At 46.5% G+C, this 20000-nt stretch overlaps 1 protein-coding gene across 2 annotated transcripts in view; it reads right to left on the minus strand.

Annotated features, from left to right (window-relative positions):
- Positions 1-20000, minus strand: part of ZNF346 (zinc finger protein 346) — a 113476-nt gene that overhangs the window by 36472 nt on the left and 57004 nt on the right. For both annotated transcript variants that reach the window (XM_075344647.1, XM_075344646.1), the window contains exon 6: positions 10497-10590. In XM_075344647.1, coding sequence (XP_075200762.1) covers positions 10497-10590 — 94 coding nt within the window. The remainder of the gene's footprint in view (positions 1-10496; positions 10591-20000) is intronic.

The following is a 20000-nucleotide window of genomic DNA, read 5'->3' on the forward strand; positions in this document are numbered from 1 at the left end:
ACCTGTTCATCTCTACCTTGTGGATCTTGTATCGTCTTTGCTTTGGGACACGCACCCAGGTCTCCACCTGCACGGAAGCGCAGCTTTGTCAGCCTCAAAGGGGATCAGCGGTGCCCGGTATCCTCCACCCAGCTTTATATATATATATATATATATATATATATATATATATATATATATATTTAATTTGTTTTTTATTTTTTTTACTGACGTCTGTATTTTTTATTTCGCCAAACTAATATTTTTTTGTATGGGGGGGCGGTCTAGTTTCCAACATGGGGTCACATGTGGGGGGAGCTCCACTGTTTGGCCACATCAGGGGGATCTCCAAACGCAACATGGTGCGGCTAACGATTCCAGCTAATTTTCCATTTAAAAAGTCAAAGGACGCTCCTTCCCTCTGGAGCGCTGCCGTGCGCCCAAACAGTGTTTTTTTTGCCACATATGAGGTATCAGCGTACTCAGAACAAATTGCCCAACAAATTTTGCGGTCCATTTTATCCTGTTACCACTATAAATATTAAAAAATTCAGCCTAAAATAACATTTTTGTGGGAAAAAAAGTAGTTTTTTGTTTTTATGCCTCAATGTATGAAGCACCTGAGGGTTCAAAGTGCTCATTAGCCATCTAGATTACTGTCATGGGGGGTCTAGTTTCCAAAATGAGGTCACTTGTGGGGGGAGCTCCATTGTTTAGGCACCTCAGGGGGTCTCCAAACGCAACATGCCGTACGCTAATAATTGCAACCAATTTTGCTGTGAAATTGCGCTCCTTCTCTTGTGAGCCCCGCCGTGCGCCCAAACAATTACCGTATTTTTCGCTTTATAACACGCACCGGACTCCCGGAGCAGCGTGTGCGCAGATGGAGCTCTCATCCAAGAGCTCCACCGGCGCCATCATTTGAAAGTGGGACCGCGGACAACTGGTAACTTGCTGCACAGCCGCCCGCCCCGCACGCACAGAGTGGCAGCCAGCAGGCTGCCCGCCCACCCTGTGTGCAAGCCGTCGGGTACCTGTGCTTGTGTGCGGTGGCAGCCGGCTACCCGTGGCTGTGTGCGGGCGGCAGCCGGGTACTGTGTGCGGGCGGCACAAGGTTCCTTTATGAGGTCGGCAGCCGGCTGACGCCCGCACGGGCACCCGACTGCCACCCGCACACAGCACCCGGCTGCCGCCCGCACACAGCCATGGGTACCCGGCTGCCACTGCACGCAAGCACAGGTACCCAGCTGCCGACCCCACACAGCACCCAGCTGCCACCGCACTCAAGCACAGGTACCCAGCCGCTTGCATGCAGCCACAGGCACCCGGCCGCCCGATCGCCTCAGACAGGACTCCTCCCCCCACAGGTACCGCTATATAAGACGCACCCCCCATTTTCCTCCCAAATTTTTGGGAGGAAAAGTGTGTCTTATAAAGCGAAAAATACGGTACTTTCCACCACATATGAGGTATCTGTGTACTCAGGAGAGATTGCACAATACATTTTATGGTGCATTTTTTCCTGATACCCTTGTGGAAAAAAAAGCTACTTGTTTGAATTAACAATTTCATGGTAAAAAAAAAATATATATATATTGTCATGGCTGAACATTCTAAACTTTTGTGAAGCCTCCAGGGGTTCAAAGTGTTCAGTAAACATCTAGATAAATTCTATGAGGGGTCTAGTTTCCAAAATGGGGTCACTTGTGGGGGAGCTCCATTGTTTAGGTACCTCAGGGGGTCTCCAAACGCAACATCGCATGCGCTAATTATTCCAGACAATTTTGCTTTCAAAATTTCAAATGATGCTCCATCTCTTCCGAGCCTTGCAGTGCGTCCAAACAATTGATTTCCCCCACATATGAGATATCGGTGTACTCAGGAGAAATTGCACAATTAATTTTATGGTGAATTTTTCCTGATACCCTTGTGAAAATGCTAAATTTTATGGCTAAAGTAACATTTTTGTGTAAAAAAGTAAAATTTTCATTTTTTCCTTCCACATTGCTTTGGTTGCTGTGAAGCTACTAAAGGGTTAATAAACTTCTTGGATGTGGTTTTGAGCAGAGTGAGGGGTGCAGATTTTAGAATGGGGTCACTTTTGGGTATTTTCTGTCACCTCGGCCTCTCAAAGTCACTCCAAATGTGATGTGGTACCTAAAAATCTTTTTTTGTAAAATTTTGTTGGAAAAATGAAAAATTGCTGATGAACTTTGAACCCTTCTAACTTCCTAACGGAAAAATAAATTGTTTCGAAAATTGCGCTGGTGTAAAGCAGACATGTGGGAAATGTTATTACTTAGCCCTTTACCAACATATGACCTACTGTTAAGTTAGGAGCGAGGTGCTCGGTTCTTGAAACTAGCATGTCAGGCGGGCTCAACTTGAGTATCATTGAAGTGAATAGGAAACTCAAGCATTTTTCAGTAAGATCTTCCAGAAAAATGCTCTCATTTCTCATTGACTTCTATGATATTCGGCACTAAGATCAAGCCTGTCCGAGCTGCTTGTTTCGAGTACTGAGCTCTCAAGCATGGTAGTGCTTGCCTATCACTAGTACATCATACCTAGCTCCCTGCCTTTGATGCGAGCTCGCACCATGAGCCCATCATCTTTTTCAGCACATGATGGCTGATTTAACCAACCATCACGTACCTCTAACTGCTGCAGACGGATCATAGATCCAACCACGGCTGTTAACCTATTAAATCTCACTGACAATCTCTGATAGCAGGATTTACCATGCGCCGGCAGAGGGGCGCATAATTTGTCCTGCCCATTGGCGCACCCAGTGTCTGTCAGAATGATCCTCCTGTGAACGCCAGCCCGTGGCTGGCGTTCATAGGAGATCATGATTAGAGATGAGCGGACTCGTGGAAATTCGGCTTTTGCAGGTTCAGCTGTACTTTATACAAAGTTGTGTTCAAGACCCGGACTTGACCCAAACTCAAAAAAGTCACCGATTGGCAGTTCAACTCTACACCCACATGCAGCCAGCCATAAACAGAACACTTCAGGGGAAGGAGGGCGGGGTTTTTTGTTTTGGTTTTTTTTTTACTTTTTTTTTGTTGTCCACACTAATCCGATAAGGGCAATTTTAACCCCCAGTACAAGCCATTCAAACACTGCAAATATTACACTATTCGATGGCCAAATAGGTACAGGGACGGAAGAAGTTAAACTGAACTAATTTTGTGATGCAAAAAATGAATATGATTCTTTCATTTGCTGACTTGTTCTAATTTTCAGAGGAGGTAGTAATGACTTATGACATCTTTCATGCAGGCTTATAGAAAAATTACATCATTTTTTATTTAATAATCATTACTGCATTGCTAGCAGCTAGCCTATTACATCATATATTTAGTCTATTGCGCCTTCAGTATTCTATCATCTTATGGTGACCAATCAAAAACGCCAAATCAGCTCTGATGATGTAATCCTAATTACAGTTGCATCACCTACTTTTGGAAATGCTCTCTGTGTAAGATATATAGTTTAAAGATTTCTTAGCATATTGATATGTATTTTCAGATATGCCTAGTTCTTGTATTAACAAAGTGGTTAGTTTTTGCTACATATGCAGAGAAGTTACTTTTGCGTTACAATGGCAAAACAACTACCATAAGGAAAGCCTAAACCACTTGTATTTTGGCTGCAGAATAGGAGATCAGGATAAGAGTTGGGCTTCACACATATGCTGCAATAGATGGGCATCACATCTTACCCAGGGGTTGCATGAGAAGAGGCAATCTATGTATGTTGCAGTCCTAATGATCTGGAGAGCCAACCGATCACACTACCAAAGTGATATTTCTGCATGGTGCCCCTCTTTAGGAAAAGCGTTTCAAGGAAGAGGTGAACTCAACAGTCTCCAAACATTCCATCTGCAATTACTTCCGGTACCAAATATTGAAGAAATGAAGGTTCCAAATGCAACAAACATTTTCAGTTGAGTCAATGAGGAAAAAGAGGGTGTTTGGTGTTATGAAGCATCTTGCTCTCATAACTCAGAATTTCTGTCAGGATCCTCAACTGAACCACACCTTATACCACAAATTGAGTGGGACGATCTTGTTAGATATTAGGATATGCCCGAGAATAATGGTTGAGCTCTTAATTTCTAGGCTACAACAGTGGAATCTTCTATCAGATAATGTTTGGATTTCTTTAATCCACAACCGTGATAAAGAGCTTGTCCAATACTTTTTCATAGAGGTCAATCTTGTGGCATTCACAATCCAGAGGAATGGAGGCTCTTCAACGATTCATCCAAAACAAGATTAAATGCTACCTTGCTGCATAATGGCAATGTGCCATCTTCAATTCCAGTTGGTGCAGTCCACATGAATAAAAACTATAACATGAAACAGCTGTTGAGGTACCTGAAGTTGACTAACATTTGTGGCCACTCTGTAGTGACTTAAAGGTGGTTGTCCTCTTATTTGGTCTTCAGGGTGGATATACAAAGTATTGCAGCTTTCTGTGTGAGTGGGATTGTTGTGCAAGATAATATTACTACAGTAAGAGACAACCCTCTCTGACATTCACTTTAGCCAGACATGTCCCACATAAGATTTTGTTACCACCAATGCATATCAAGTTGGGCCTAATGAAGAACGTTGTAAACGCAATGGATAAAAATGCAAAAGCAATCAAGTATCTCATTGATAAATTTCCAAGGTTGAGTGATGCAAAGACAGAGTAAAGAGTCTTGACTGGACCTCAGATTCGTAAGCTTCTTCAAGACCAGGCGTTTCTCCGATTGTCGCAGGGCAAGCAAAAGGTTGCCGGTGGTAGCATTCGCATGAGTGGTAACTAATTTTTTGAGATATTCGAGAGAAGATAACTATGAAGAGTTGGTGGAAAATCTCCTCAAATATATATGACATAGCAGGATCTTGGCTGTAACATGTCCTTAAACATTCATTTTCTACATTCGCATCCACACTTTTACCACCAAACGAAGGAACAGTGAGCGATGAGCACGGTGAGAGCTTTCACCAAGATATCGTGGTTATGGAGAATATATCAAGGAGAATTAATCCATCAATGCGGAAAACAGCCCCACAACATGATTTTCCCACCTCTGAACTTCACTGTGGATATGCAGTGCCTTTGGTATCCAAACATGGTGTGAATTATGGTATCCAAAGAGGTACATTTTTGTCTCATCTGGCCAAACTATATTCTCCCAGCATTTCACAGGCTTATCTAAATGTTGTTGAGCAAAATTTAAACACTCTTGTACATGCTTTTTGTTTAGCAGTAGTGTCTTGTGTTGTGAGCATGCATACAAGCCATGAAGGCTAAGTGCATTACCTATTGTTCTCTTTGAAAACATTGTACCTGCTGATTCCAGGTCATTCTGTAGCTCTCCCCAATCTGTCCTTGGCTCTTGGACAACTCTTCTGATAATTCTTTTCCCTCTTCGATCTGGAAACATGCAGGGAGCACCTGGTAGTGGCTGATTTATGGTGAAATTATATTCTTTTCCACTTCTGGATTATGGCCCTAACAGTGCTCACTGGAGCAGTTTAGAAATTCTGTAACCAATGCCATCAGTATGTCTTCCAACAATGTTTGTAAAGATCTTGATACAACTCACTGGTTTTACCCATCATGAGAGGTTTCTTTTGGGACACCTCATTACATTGGTATTTTCATAGGCCATCAGTTCAAGCAGCAGTATTATTTTTCACTAAGTGGCATGATTGCTTTCTAATTATAAAGAAATTGGCCCTCCTCAGTCTGAGAATACCAGACCCCAGCTGTCGGGCTTTATCTTGGCTGAGTATCAAAATTGGGATGGACTGCACGCTGTTTTTTAAAATTATTTATTTAAATAAATTGAAAAAAAAAAAAGCCGCATGCGGTTCCTCTTATTTTGATACACCGCCAAGATAAGCTCAGGGCTGGGGGCTGCAGCCTATGGCTGTGGGCTTTATCTGTGCTTGTATCATAATATGGAGAGACCCTATGCCAATTGTTTATTTTTACTATACGGGTAGAGTCACACTGACCTATGACTCAGACGAGTACAGTGAGAAAATCTCGCATTGCACTCAGCCCCATGTAAGACAATGCTGTAGCTCACCTCTGCAAGTTTTTCCTGAGCCCTTTCCTCCGATCACTCGCACCCATACAAGTCTATGGGTGTGAGAGAAACATCGGACTGCACTTGGATGTTATCAAAGTGCAGTGCGATATACGCACAGGCTGACAATGGAGGAGATGGTTGGATTGATCCCTCCCTCTCCTCAGCAGCTGTCATCCAATCGCAGAACTGGCTCACAGTCACATGACACTCGGACCACACTTGCAGCAGAGCCTGAGCTGAGGGTCATTAGCATATTGCATCGCATGCCATATGCCAATGTGACCCCGGCCTACGATATAGACGAGCATAGTGCCTGTGAATGGACACAGTCAGCTGACACGCTGACACTCAGTGTGGGGGCGCAGCTGACTGCAACCAATCACAGGAACCGGTGTGCAGGGAAAGCAGTGCATATTGAATGAAGGTTAATTAGGTGTTCCAGAAGTGAATGCGCGACCTGGAAGCAGCTTGCCGCTTATCCCTTCTACCAACATTTTTAATCTCCGGTTTCTGATCCCTATAGACTTATATGGAGACTGGATTCCAAATTAGAACTGGGTTTAAAAAAAAAAAATAAATAAAAAAATAACAGGGACCCACCAGTCCCGATTATCTGCGAGTCCGCCCATCTCTACTAACAACATAATTGAATTCAGGAGGTTGTGATGAAAAAGAAAAAAAAAATTGTGTTGACCAGAGTCATTAGTGGGGAAAAAAAGTGTGACCTAATTAGAAAATTAAATATTCCACTGACTTAAAATAAGAGTTCAATATATCCCAGGCTTAGATCTACATTTTACATTTCTGTTTATACTCACCTAAGGTTCGGTGCATTTAAAGTCCTTTTTACATTCTAAAAAGCAGCCTGGGCTCTTATATACAGCACGTTAGAATGCTGTATATAAGAGCCCACTGGTGGTGGCCGCAGCTTATAGGCCCCAAATCTGGTGACAGGTTCCCTTTAAATGCTGTGCACCTTGCCTAAGAAACTGGCTATCTTGAAGACTGATAACTAGCAGACTGTTCTCAAATAGAGGGATTTGAAATTCTGTGTATAAAGACGACTTCACCCCCAAGCGATTTTCCATTGTTTCCTCCCCTTCTTCCAAGTGCCATAACTAGAAAACCCCCCAAATAGAATCTCTCAGCAGGTTTTTGCTATGTAAAACGAGAAAAGCATGAGGTAGGGACCGAGACACTGAATTCCGGGATGTGTCACGTACTAGGTTCTGTGCTGTTTCAATACAAAGAGTGTTTTATCAGCAAATTATTACTGTCCACACTAGGCCCCTCATAAAGCTTTGGTCCGACCCCACCACTGATTAGCAGTTTACTGTTAAAATACAATGTACACAGAAAGATGTGGTGTGGGTGGGGTTAGCTTTCTGAGCTGTCCTACATCTAAAAACTCCAATTCTGTCACAACTGTTGCATCCAGTAAGCAAAGTGATACATCGTTGGAATCAGGGTCTCTCTTTCTACATTACGCTGGTCTCGGATGAGGTAGCAAAAACCTGGTGACAGATTCCATTTAATTTATAAAATAGTCACAAAGCTAGCTTCTTAATCCGTTAAAATGGGTTCTGTGGTTAAAACAAGTCATCACCTATCCACAGAATATGTGATAATTATCGCTCTATTCTGACTGGGGATAAAAGTTCCCCGTTATGCCAATCAAAGGGGACCCAATAGTCAAACACTCACTGCTGTTTAAGGTATCATCGATCATGTGGATAGGTAATCACTTTTTTCACTGTGATTCACTTTAGGCCCCCCTTCACATATTTGTGTTTCCGGTACGTGCGGCGACCGTTTCACACGTACCGGAGACCCAGGCACACGTAGACCCATTAAAAATCAGTGGGTTTGCGCACACGTGCGTGTTTTCACATGGACCGTGTGGAGCATACGTGTGTCCATGTGCTCCACACGTAGACATGTCCATTTTTCTTCGGCAGCATGGGTGTTACACGGACCACACATGTGCAGCATGTGACATGTACCGGAGAAAACCACGTTTCTGTGTAATAAAACTTGCTTCTGACCCCCGCTCGTTATGCCCATCGCATATTCACTGCACAGAGGACCGGAAGCAGCAGCAGCGGGGAGTCCGCAGGGCTGGAGACTGCAGAGCGGAAAACATTAGTACCATGGACAGCAGTGCCAGGGACAGGTGAGCATAAAGTTCCTCCTCTCCGTGTGTTATCACATATAGCACATGGAGAACACTAATGTGCTAAAATCACGACACACGGAGGGCCATACGCACCTTTTACACATCCGTACGTGTGTGTTTTTTACGGACGTGTGAAAGAGGCCTTATACATAGTCTTCATTTGGTCCAAGAGTATAACACTATGAGAAGTGAGAAATTGCCTTAAGGGGGCTTTACACGCCACGACATCGCTAATGCGGAGTCGTTGGGGGTCACGGAATTTGTGACGCACATCCGGCCGCATTAGTGATGCCGTTGCGTGTGACACCAAAGAGCGATTTTGCATCGTCGCAAAATCGCTCATCGGTGACATGGGGGTCCATTCTCAATTATCGTTACTGCAGCAGTAACGAAGTTGTTCCTCGTTCCTGCGGCAGCACATATCGCTCCATGTGACGCCGCAGGAACGAGGAAGCTCTCCTTACCTGCCTCCCGGCCGCTATGCGGAAGGAAGGAGGTGGGCGGGATGTTACGTCCCGCTCATCTCCGCTTCTATTGGGCAGCGGTTCAGTGATGCTGCTGTGACGTCACTGTGACGCTGAACGAACTGCCCCCTTAGAAAGGAGGCGGTTCGCCGGTCACAGCGACGTCGCCGGACAGGTAAGTATGTGTGACGGGTCTGGGCGATGTGCGGCACGGGCAGCGATTTTCCAGTGTCGCACAACAGATGGGGGTGGGTACCCATGCTAGCGATATCGGTACCGATATCGCAGCGTGTAAAGCGGCCTTTAGAGTAACTGTTGCTTAAATTTATTTATTTTGAGCTTGAAAAATTACATCTGTTCTGTGATTGGTTGCAATTTTTTCCATATCTGGGTCAAGCTGAGTTTTAGATAGACCACAGGTATAGCTCACAATTTTAATTTCAAAACCAACCTGCTTTATGGAAGTGATGCAGTGCCTCCATAAATTGTAGTTGCAACGCACTTTATTAAAGGGAACCTGTCACCACTTTTTTTGGAATATAAGCTGTGACCACCACCAGTGGCCTCTTATATGCAGCATTCTAACATGCTGTATATAAGAGCCCAGGCCGCTGTGAGAACATAAAAAACACTTTATAATACTCACCTAACGGTTGCGCAGTTGGCCATATGGGGCGTCTCCGTTGTCCGGTGCCACCTCTTTTGTCCATCTTTGTTCTCCTTCTGTAGCCGGGGTGCATGATGCGTCTGACGTCATACACACTCACCAGCATTCAGGTCCTGAGTAGGGCAGATCAAAGTATTGTAGTGCGCCTGCGCAGGACCGGCGAGGGTGTTTGACATAGACGCGTCATGCACACAGGCTTCAGAAAGAGAATGAAGATGGCCGAAAGAGGAGGCGCCGGCACCGGAGAACGCCCATATGACCAACCGCACGACAGGTAGGCAAGTATTATAAAGTGTTTTTTATGTTATACCCCCAGCCTGGGCTCTTGTATACAGCATGTTAGAATGCTGTATATAAGAGCCCGATGGTGGTGGCCGCAGCTTATAAGCCAAAAACGTAGTGACAAGTTCCCTTTAAACATACCCCTAAATTGTTCACACCACTTTCATATGGTTCTAGGAGACAGAGAATAATAGAGAAGGGGTTTATGCCGCGCTATTCACCAGGAGAGAGGACAAGAAGATGATCAACGTTCCTTTATTGTAGCTTGTGTCTATGCGTTTCAGGAGCTCTGTTCCCTTCATCAGGACACAGCACAAAAACAACATATAATATAGAGATATGTTGTTTTTGTGCTGTATGACCTGATGAAGGGAGCAGAGCTCCTGAAATGCATAGACACAAGCTACAATAAAGGAACATCGATCTCTTCTTGTCCTCTCTCCTGGTGAATAGCGTGGCATAAACCCCTTCTCTATTATTCTCTGTTATCTACCACGAGGGCTGCAGCAGAGTTCACCCAAACACCATATGCGCATACAGGAGTTGTGACTGGCACAACTCCTCGAGGGGAGTGCAAACTTTTATATTTTTCTCGGTATATACCGGGTAAGACCCTATTGTGCTTTCTCTTCAACAGCTTATTTTAATATGGTTCTAGGAGAACATTTCTAGGAGTCAAAAATACTGTCCTTGCCCATCAGAAGCCCCCATAGCATACTACATTTAATAATTACAGGCTTCCCTGAAGAAAATGGAATGTGACAAAGTCTGTCAGCGTAGTGTATATAATGTTATAGGGAGGATAATCGATACTAAAATAAAACTTACTTGTGCTTGTGTTTGTATCCAGAGACGTGAGCCTGATACTGCTCTATAGAATTCAGAACAACATTGCATGTATCACAGCTGAGCCAGTTTCCGACTGAAAGACACAGGAATGGCAAGTATTTAATATGACCTGCTACCCAAGGCTTACGGATAAAAGACAGGATGATACACAAGAAAAGGATGAATCACAACGGCAAGTCAGTGTGGACGCTGGACTAGTGCTGCGGGCTTTGGAAACAATTCTAGGCACAGTTCTATTATAGGATTTCCTATTAGAGAATCTTTTAGACTGGTTGGAAAGAAGCATTTATCACCTATCTAATAAATAGATGAAAAATTGGAGGCGTTTGACCGATAAGAAAGGGGGACCTTTGTTCCCTCGGCCACAGGACCACAACTAGGAGTATGTAAGAAACAAAGGTCATGTATAAAAAGTATAAATTCATTTAGTGCTCCTCCGATCCATGACTTCCAGTTCAAGCTAAAAGGAAACAGAGGGGTTTCAGGTCAATAACTTTAGGCTAACATTACAAGCATCACTTTTACTGGCAAAATCTACATAGTCAAAAATAAGCATATCAAAGCCAATTTGCAGGAAAAACTAACTGGTCTTAAAAGGAACCGGTGACCAGTTTTTTGCCCTATAATTTGCTGCCATCACCAGTGTGCTCCTATATATACAGCATTCTAACATGCTGTATATAAGAGCCCAGGCTGCTGTGTAGAACATAAAAATCACTTTATAATACTTACCTAGAAGGTCGCTCCGGTGCAAACCGGTCAGATGGGCGTCTTCCCTTTCGGCCATCTTGGTCTTCCGTATTCTGAAGCTGCGGTGCATGACGCGTCTACGTCATACACAAGCGCCGGTATTGAGGTCCTGCACAGGCGCACTTTAATCTGCTCAAGGTATTGTAGTGCGCCTTTGCAAAATCTCAATGCCGGCGCGTATATATGACGTAGGAGGCGTCATGCACTGCGACTTCAGAATAAGGAAGACCAAGATGGCCAAAAGGGGAGGTGCCGGTCCCGAAGACGCAGATCTGACCAGTCTGCACCGCACCGGGTTCTTATATACAGCATCTTAGAATGCTGTATATAACAGCCCACTGGTGGTGGCCGCAGCTTATAGGCCAAAAAGTGGTGACAGATTCCCTTTAAGTGGTGTTCTGCCAACTTGCGGATAGTATATGTTGCCTATAATGTACGGTTGTCAATCCACATCACTCATCTTTTTCTAGACTATAAGAAGTAACTCATCAGTTACATGATTTCATACACAGTAGCAAAATATAAAACTCCACAGGTTAGTTTTTGTACTGTGTATTGAAGCTGTGGCTGTGTAGTACGTATTTTTTCTTTTTTTTTTTCTTTTTAAAAACTGAGTTAAAAAGCTGTAGTTTTAGGAAAAAAATCTAAACTGCACCCAAATAGCTAAACTCCACATAAAGAGGTGACAACTTTATGAAGGTGCACAAAATGAGGCTAGTGGTTTAGGAGCGTTAAAGCAACATCTGAAAAATCAATGGAGTCATGCTAAAATAAATGTGTTGGCCAATGAGTTGAGAATCACTTCTAGCTGCACCATGCACGCTCAGCTGACCATCCAGTCCTTCACAATAGGGAAAAGGCGAGCTGCTGCCAAACCCCAACATGCCCAAACCTTGTTTTATTTCAAACCTGCCTTTAGGAATGACTAAGGACACTTACAAACTACACTAGAGCAGGGGTCTCAAATACGAGGCCGGCATGAGGCTACTGAGGCTGCTTCATGCATCCCATAGGCACTGTAGACCTCTTGACAATCGTGGCCTTGGCCAGAAGGCTCCCAAAGTCAGTGCTTTATTTCAGTTCAATGTGCAGCCTTGGACGCAAGTTCAACTGAAATGTACTGCTACACAAAGACTGGAGCTATACACTGCAATTTCCAGCTGCTGGCCAATCAGAGACCACCAGCAGACAATGACTTTCCGCCGCATCAGGGTCAACTGCTGGCCTTGGATTGGCCAGCAATCGTGCATGTGCAGAAAAAAGGACACCAAGGCAACCAGGGACAAGTGAGAAGAATTTTGTTTTTGTGTGTACATGAAGAATGTCACAGTAAGGGACATTACTATAGGATAGGGACCAGGATGCGCACATTACTACAATGAGACCAGGATGGGGCACTACTACACACAAGGATGAGGGACAATACAACATGATGAGGACAGAACCATTACTACTATGATCAACAAGCCCTTACTGGTTGGTAAAAAACATTCGGCTATATATAAAAAAAATAAATAAAATATAAAAAAAAAAAAAGGCCATATTACTACAAGGTGACCAGGATGAGGATATTACTACAAGGTGACCAGGATAAGGCATTACTACCAGATGAGGACCCGGATTGGCACAACAAGAAGGGGACAAGGATGAGCACATTACTACAAGATGAGGACCGGGATAGGAGACATTACTACAAGGGGAGCAGGATGAGGATATTACTAAAAGAAGGGGACCAAGATGGGGCATTGCTTCAATATGGGGCAATTACTAAAAGATGGGGACCAGGATGGACACATTAATACAGCATGAAAACAAGGATGGGGACATTACTACAAGAAGGGAACCAAAATTGCCATATTACTACAAGTAGTCCAGGATGGGACATCACTATAAGATGAGGCCCAGAATGGAAGATTTACTACAACATGATCAGGATGAGGATATTACTACAAGGGCACCAGGATGGGGTATCGCTACAAGATAGGGACAATGATGGGTACATTACTACAAGACAGCAAGCAGGATAAGGGACATTACTACAAGATGTTGGCCAGACTTATTGTAAGCCAATAATACTCATGATATATATATAATATATATATATATGTGCATATAATATATATATGTGCATATAATATATATATATGTGCATATAATATATATATATGTATATATATATGTATATATATGTATATATATATATATATATATATATAAAATTCAAATTAAAACATGAAAAAATATTTTACCGCTAAAAATGCTGTTATATATATCTATACATAGAGATAGAGATATATATATATATATATATATATATATATATATATATATATATATATATATATATATATAATATATATATATATATATCTATATATAAATAATATATGTATATATATATATATATATATATATATATATATATATATATATATATATGTTTTATTTTGATATATATATATATATACATATATATATTGCAAAATAAAACATATGTATATATATATTGCAAAATGAAGGGAATTTTGTTTACTTACCGTAAATTCCTTTTCTTCTAGCTCCAATTGGGAGACCCAGACAATTGGGTGTATAGCTTCTGCCTCCGGAGGCCACACAAAGTATTACACTTAAAAGTGTAAAGCCCCTCCCCTTCTGCCTATACACCCCCCGTGCCTCACGGGCTCCTCAGTTTTGGTGCAAAAGCAAGAAGGAGGAAAAGTTTTAAATTGGTTTAAAGTAAATTCAATCCGAAGAAATTTCGGAGAACTGAAACCATTCAACATGAACAACATGTGTACACAAAGAACAACAGCCCGAAGGGAACAGGGGAGGGTGCTGGGTCTCCCAATAGGAGCTAGAAGAAAAGGAATTTACGGTAAGTAAACAAAATTCCCTTCTTCTTTGTCGCTCCATTGGGAGACCCAGACAATTGGGACGTCCAAAAGCAGTCCCTGGGTGGGTAAAGTAAAACCTCGTAATAGAGCCGTAAAACGGCCCCTTCCTACAGGTGGGCAACCGCCGCCTGAAGGACTCGCCTACCTAGGCTGGCATCTGCCGAAGCATAGGTATGCACCTGATAGTGTTTCGTGAAAGTGTGCAGGCTCGACCAGGTAGCTGCCTGACACACCTGCTGAGCCGTAGCCTGGTGCCGCAAAGCCCAGGACGCACCCACGGCTCTGGTAGAATGGGCCCTCAGCCCTGAGGGAACCGGAAGCCCAGAAGATCGGTAAGCTTCGAGAATTGGTTCCTTGATCCACCGAGCCAGGGTTGATTTGGAAGCCTGTGACCCTTTACGCTGGCCAGCGACAAGGACAAAGAGTGCATCCGAGCGGCGCAGGGGCGCCGTACGAGAAATGTAGAGTCTGAGTGCTCTCACCAGATCTAACAAGTGCAAATCCCTTTCACATTGGTGAACTGGATGAGGACAAAAAGAGGGTAAGGAGATATCCTGATTGAGATGAAATGGGGATACCACCTTAGGGAGAAATTCCGGAACCGGACGCAAAACCACCTTGTCCTGGTGAAACACCAGGAAAGGGGCTTTGCATGACAGCGCTGCTAGCTCAGACACTCTCCGAAGTGATGTGACTGCTACTAGGAAGGCCACTTTCTGCGAAAGGCGTGAGAGAGAAATATCCCTCATTGGCTCGAAAGGTGGTTTCTGAAGAGCCATCAGCACCCTGTTCAGATCCCAGGGTTCTAACGGCCGCTTGTAAGGAGGGACTATGTGACAAACCCCCCTGCAGGAACGTGCGTACCTGTGGAAGTCTGGCTAGGCGCTTCTGAAAGAACACAGAGAGCGCTGAGACTTGTCCCTTAAGGGAGCCGAGCGACAAACCTTTTTCCAATCCGGATTGAAGGAAGGAAAGAAAAGTGGGCAAGGCAAATGGCCAGGGAGAAAAACCCTGATCAGAGCACCAAGATAAGAATATCCTCCACGTCCTGTGGTAGATCTTGGCGGACGTTGGCTTCCTAGCCTGTCTCATAGTGGCAATGACCTCTTGAGATAACCCTGAAGACGCTAGGATCCAGGACTCAATGGCCACACAGTCAGGTTGAGGGCCGCAGAATTCAGATGGAAAAACGGCCCTTGAGACCGCAAGTCTGGTCGGTCTGGTAGTGCCCAAGGTTGGCCCACCGTGAGATGCCACAGATCCGGATACCACGACCTCCTCGGCCAGTCTGGAGCGACGAGGATGGCGCGGCGGCAGTCGGACCTGATCTTGCGTAACACTCTGGGCAACAGTGCCAGAGGAGGAAACACATAAGGGAGTTGAAACTGCGACCAATCCTGAACTAAGGCGTCTGCCGCCAGAGCTCTGTGATCTTGAGACCGTGCCATGAATGTCGGGACCTTGTTGTTGTGCCGGGACGCCATTAGGTCGACGTCCGGCATCCCCCAGCGGCAACAGATCTCCTGAAACACGTCCGGGTGAAGGGACCATTCCCCTGCGTCCATGCCCTGGCGACTGAGAAAGTCTGCTTCCCAGTTTTCTACGCCCGGGATGTGAACTGCGGATATGGTGGAGGCTGTGGCTTCCACCCATAGCAGAATCCGCCGGACTTCCTGGAAGGCTTGCCGACTGCGTGTTCCGCCTTGGTGGTTGATGTATGCCACCGCTGTGGAGTTGTCCGACTGAATTCGGATCTGCTTGCCTTCCAGCCACGGCTGGAACGCCTTTAGGGCAAGATACACTGCCCTTATCTCCAGAACATTGATCTGAAGGGAGGACTCTGGCTGAGTCCAAGTACCCTGAGCCCTGTGGTGGAGAAAGACCGCTCCCCACCCTGACAGGCTCGCGTCCGTCGCGACCACAACCCAGGATGGGGGCAGGAAAGATTTCCCCTTCGACAGAGAAGTGGGAAGAAGCCACCACTGAAGGGAAGCCTTGGCTGCCCGAGAAAGGGAGACGTTCCTGTCGAGGGACGTCGACTTCCTGTCCCATTTGCGGAGAATGTCCCATTGAAGTGGACGCAGATGAAACTGCGCAAAAGGAACTGCCTCCATTGCTGCTACCATCTTCCCTAGGAAGTGCATGAGGCGCCTCAAGGGGTGTGACTGGCCTTGAAGGAGAGATTGCACCCCTGTCTGTAGTGAACGCTGTTTGTCCAGCGGAAGCTTCACTATCGCTGAGAGAGTATGAAACTCCATGCCAAGATATGTCCTAGGAAATCTCCTTGGGACATTGAGGCGATGACGGAGCAGAGCGATTCCATCCGGAACCGCCTGGTTTTTACGTGTTTGTTGAGCAGTTTTAGGTCCAGAACAGGACGGAAGGATCCGTCCTTTTTCGGCACCACGAACAAGTTGGAGTAAAAACCGTGACCCTGTTGCTGAAAAGGAACAGGGATCACCCTCCTTCTGCCTTCAGAGTGCACACCGCCTGAAGAAGAGCATCGGCTCGCTCGGGGGGCGGAGATGTTCTGAAGAATCGAGTCGGGGGACGAGAGCTGAACTCTATCCTGTAACCGTGAGACAGAATGTCTCTCACCCAACGGTCTTTTACCTGTGGCAGCCAGGCGTCGCAAAAGCGGGAAAGCCTGCCACCGACCGAGGATGAGGTGTGAGGAGGCCAAAAGTCATGAGGAGACCGCTTTGGGAGCGGTTCCTCCGGCGGTCTTTTTAGGACGTGACTTAGACCGCCATGAATCGGAGTTCCTCTGATCCTTCTGAGGCCTTTTGGACGAGGAGAATTGAGACCTGCCCGCGGACCGAAAGGACCGAAACCTCGATTGTACCTTCCGTGGTTGAGGTCTGTTTGGTTTGGACTGGGGTAAGGATGAGTCCTTTCCCTTGGATTGTTTAATGATTTCATCCAATCGCTCCCCAAACAGGCGGTCGCCAGAAAATGGCAAACCGGTTAAGAACTTTTTGGAAGCAGAGTCTGCCTTCCATTCACGTAGCCACATGGCCCTGCGGACTGCCACCGAATTGGCGGATGCTACCGCCGTACGGCTCGCAGAGTCCAGGACAGCATTAATGGCGTAGGACGCAAACGCCGACGCCTGAGAGGTTAAGGACACCACTTGCGGAGCAGACGTGACTGCATTAATCTGCGCATGACAAGCTGAGATAGCTTGGAGTGCCCATACGGCTGCGAATGCTGGAGCAAAAGACGCGCCGATAGCTTCATAGATGGATTTCAACCAGAGCTCCATCTGTCTGTGAGTGGCATCTTTGAGTGAAGCCCCATCTTCCACTGCAACTATGGATCTAGCCGCCAGTCTGGAGACTGGAGGATCCACCTTGGGACACTGAGCCCAGCCCTTGACAACGTCAGGGGGGAAGGGATAACGTGTATCCTTAAGGCGCTTGGAAAAACGCTTACCTGGACAAGCTTGGTGTTTCTGGACTGCCTCTCTGAAGTCAGAGTGATCCAGAAACGTACTCAATGTACGCTTGGGAAACCTGAAACGGAATTTCTCCTGCTGAGAAGCTGACTCCTCAATTGGAGGAGCTGGGGGAGAAATATCCAACACCTGATTGATGGTCGCTATAAGGTCATTCACTATGGCGTCACCTTCAGGTGTATCTAGGTTGAGAGCGGCCTCAGGATCAGAATCCTGATCTGCTACCTCCGCTTCATCATCCAGAGAGTCCTCTTGCTGAGACCCTGAACAGTGTGATGACGTTGAGGGAAGCTCCCAGCGAGCCCGCTTAGGCGGCCTGGGACTGCGGTCCGTGTCAGAGACCTCACCCTGGGACCTATGGGTCACCCCAGGAGCACTTTGCTGTTCCAACCGAGGGGGGCCTGGGGTCAATGATTCAACAGTGCCCGGGGCCTGTGTTACCGGCCTGGACTGCAAGGCTTCTAGTATCTTAGCAGACCATTTATCCATACTCTCAGACAGTTTGTCAGCAAATACTGCAAACTCCTTCCCTGTCACCTGGACAGTGGTAGCAGGTGGTTCCACCTGGGCCACCAGTAGCAGAGGCTCCGGCTGAGTAAGTGCCACGGGGGCCGAGCATTGCACACAATGAGGATCGGTGGAACCTGCCGGTAGTATAGCCGCACATGATGTACAGGTTGCAAAGTAAGCCTGTGCTGTGGCACCCTTGCTTTTTGCGGACGACATGCTGTTGTCTCGTCTGAGTACAATGCAGGAGGGTATATAGCCAAAAATCAACAGTGCGACCGTACAGTGTAAATGTATAGCATATAAGCATATATAAATATGTACACTTCGGCACTCAGTGGGGCCAGCACCACAGGTGCTGCTTACCGACCGCTCAAAGCGGTTGTCTGATCATCAGATTCCCTGCCTGGGCCTCCCAGAGCCGTGTTGTTTCTCCTCTCCAGCGTCAGAAGTGCTGACAGGAATGGCTGCCGGCGTTCTGTGTGGAGGAGGGGGCCGTGGGCGTGCCCTAGAAAGTGCGGGAATCTGATGCCCCACTGTGCTGAGTGAGGGGGGAGGAGGATACAAAGTATGCTCCAGCCCTCAGCGCTGACGTCCTGTGCAGCGTCCCGCCCTTCCCCTGACTGGCAGGCCTGGGGGCGGGAATATGCGATACTAGGCCGCAAAAGCCGGGGACTAAAGTTATAAGCGCGGCCGGCAAATAAGCGCGGTCGGCGCGGTAGTCCCCGGCGCACTAACACACCCAGCAGTGCTGCAGTGTGTATGGCACAGGCGCTCCATGCGCGGTCCCCCAAGGGGACACAGAGTACCTCACAGAAGCAGGGCCTTGTCCCTGACGATACCCGGCTCCTGTCCAGCAGATTCCCCAGGGGCTGCGGAGGGAGCACGGTCCCAGTGCCTGGAGACCGATTAGGATCCCACTTCACCCAGAGCCCATTAAGGGATGGGGAAGGAAAACAGCATGTGGCTCCTGCCTATGTACCCGCAATGGGTACCTCAACCTTAACAGCACCGCTGACCAGAGTGGGGTGAGAAGGGAGCATGCCGGGGGCCCTGTTATGGGCCCACTTTTCTTCCATCCGACATAGTCAGCAGCTGCTGCTGACTAAGATGTGGAGCTATGCGTGGATGTCAGCCTCCTTCGCACAAAGGATAAAAACTGAGGAGCCCGTGAGGCACGGGGGGTGTATAGGCAGAAGGGGAGGGGCTTTACACTTTTAAGTGTAATACTTTGTGTGGCCTCCGGAGGCAGAAGCTATACACCCAATTGTCTGGGTCTCCCAATGGAGCGACAAAGAAAAAACATTATATATATTATATATATATATATTATATATATATATATATATATATATATATATATATATATATATACCGTATTTTTCGCTTTATAAGACGCACTTTTCCTCCCCAAATTTTGGGAGGAAAATGGGGGGTGCGTCTTATAAAGCGGTAGCGGGGGGGGGGGGGGGTCCTGTCTGAGGCGATCGGGCGGGTGCCTGTGGCTGCATGCAAGCGCCCGGGTACCTGTACTTGCATGCAGCGGCAGCCGGGTACCCGTGGCTGTGTACGGGCGGCAGCGGGTGCTGTGTGGGGTCGGCAGCCAGGTACCTGTGCTTGCATGCGGTGGCAGACGGGTACCCATGGCTGTGTGCGGGCGGCAGCCGGGTGCTGTGTGCGAGCGGCAGTCGGGTGCCCGTGCAGGTACTCGGCTGCCGCCCTCACACAGTCACCCATCTGCCGCCCGCACACAGCCATGGGTACCCGGCTGCCACCGCACGCAAGCACAGGTACCCGGCGGCTTGTACGCGGGGTGGGCGGGCAGCCTGCTGGCTGCCACTCTGTGCATGCGGGGCGGGCGGCTGTGCAGCTTAC

The sequence above is a fragment of the Anomaloglossus baeobatrachus genome, chromosome 4 (genome assembly GCF_048569485.1).
Source record: "Anomaloglossus baeobatrachus isolate aAnoBae1 chromosome 4, aAnoBae1.hap1, whole genome shotgun sequence".
NCBI classification, from domain to species: Eukaryota; Metazoa; Chordata; class Amphibia; order Anura; family Aromobatidae; genus Anomaloglossus; species Anomaloglossus baeobatrachus.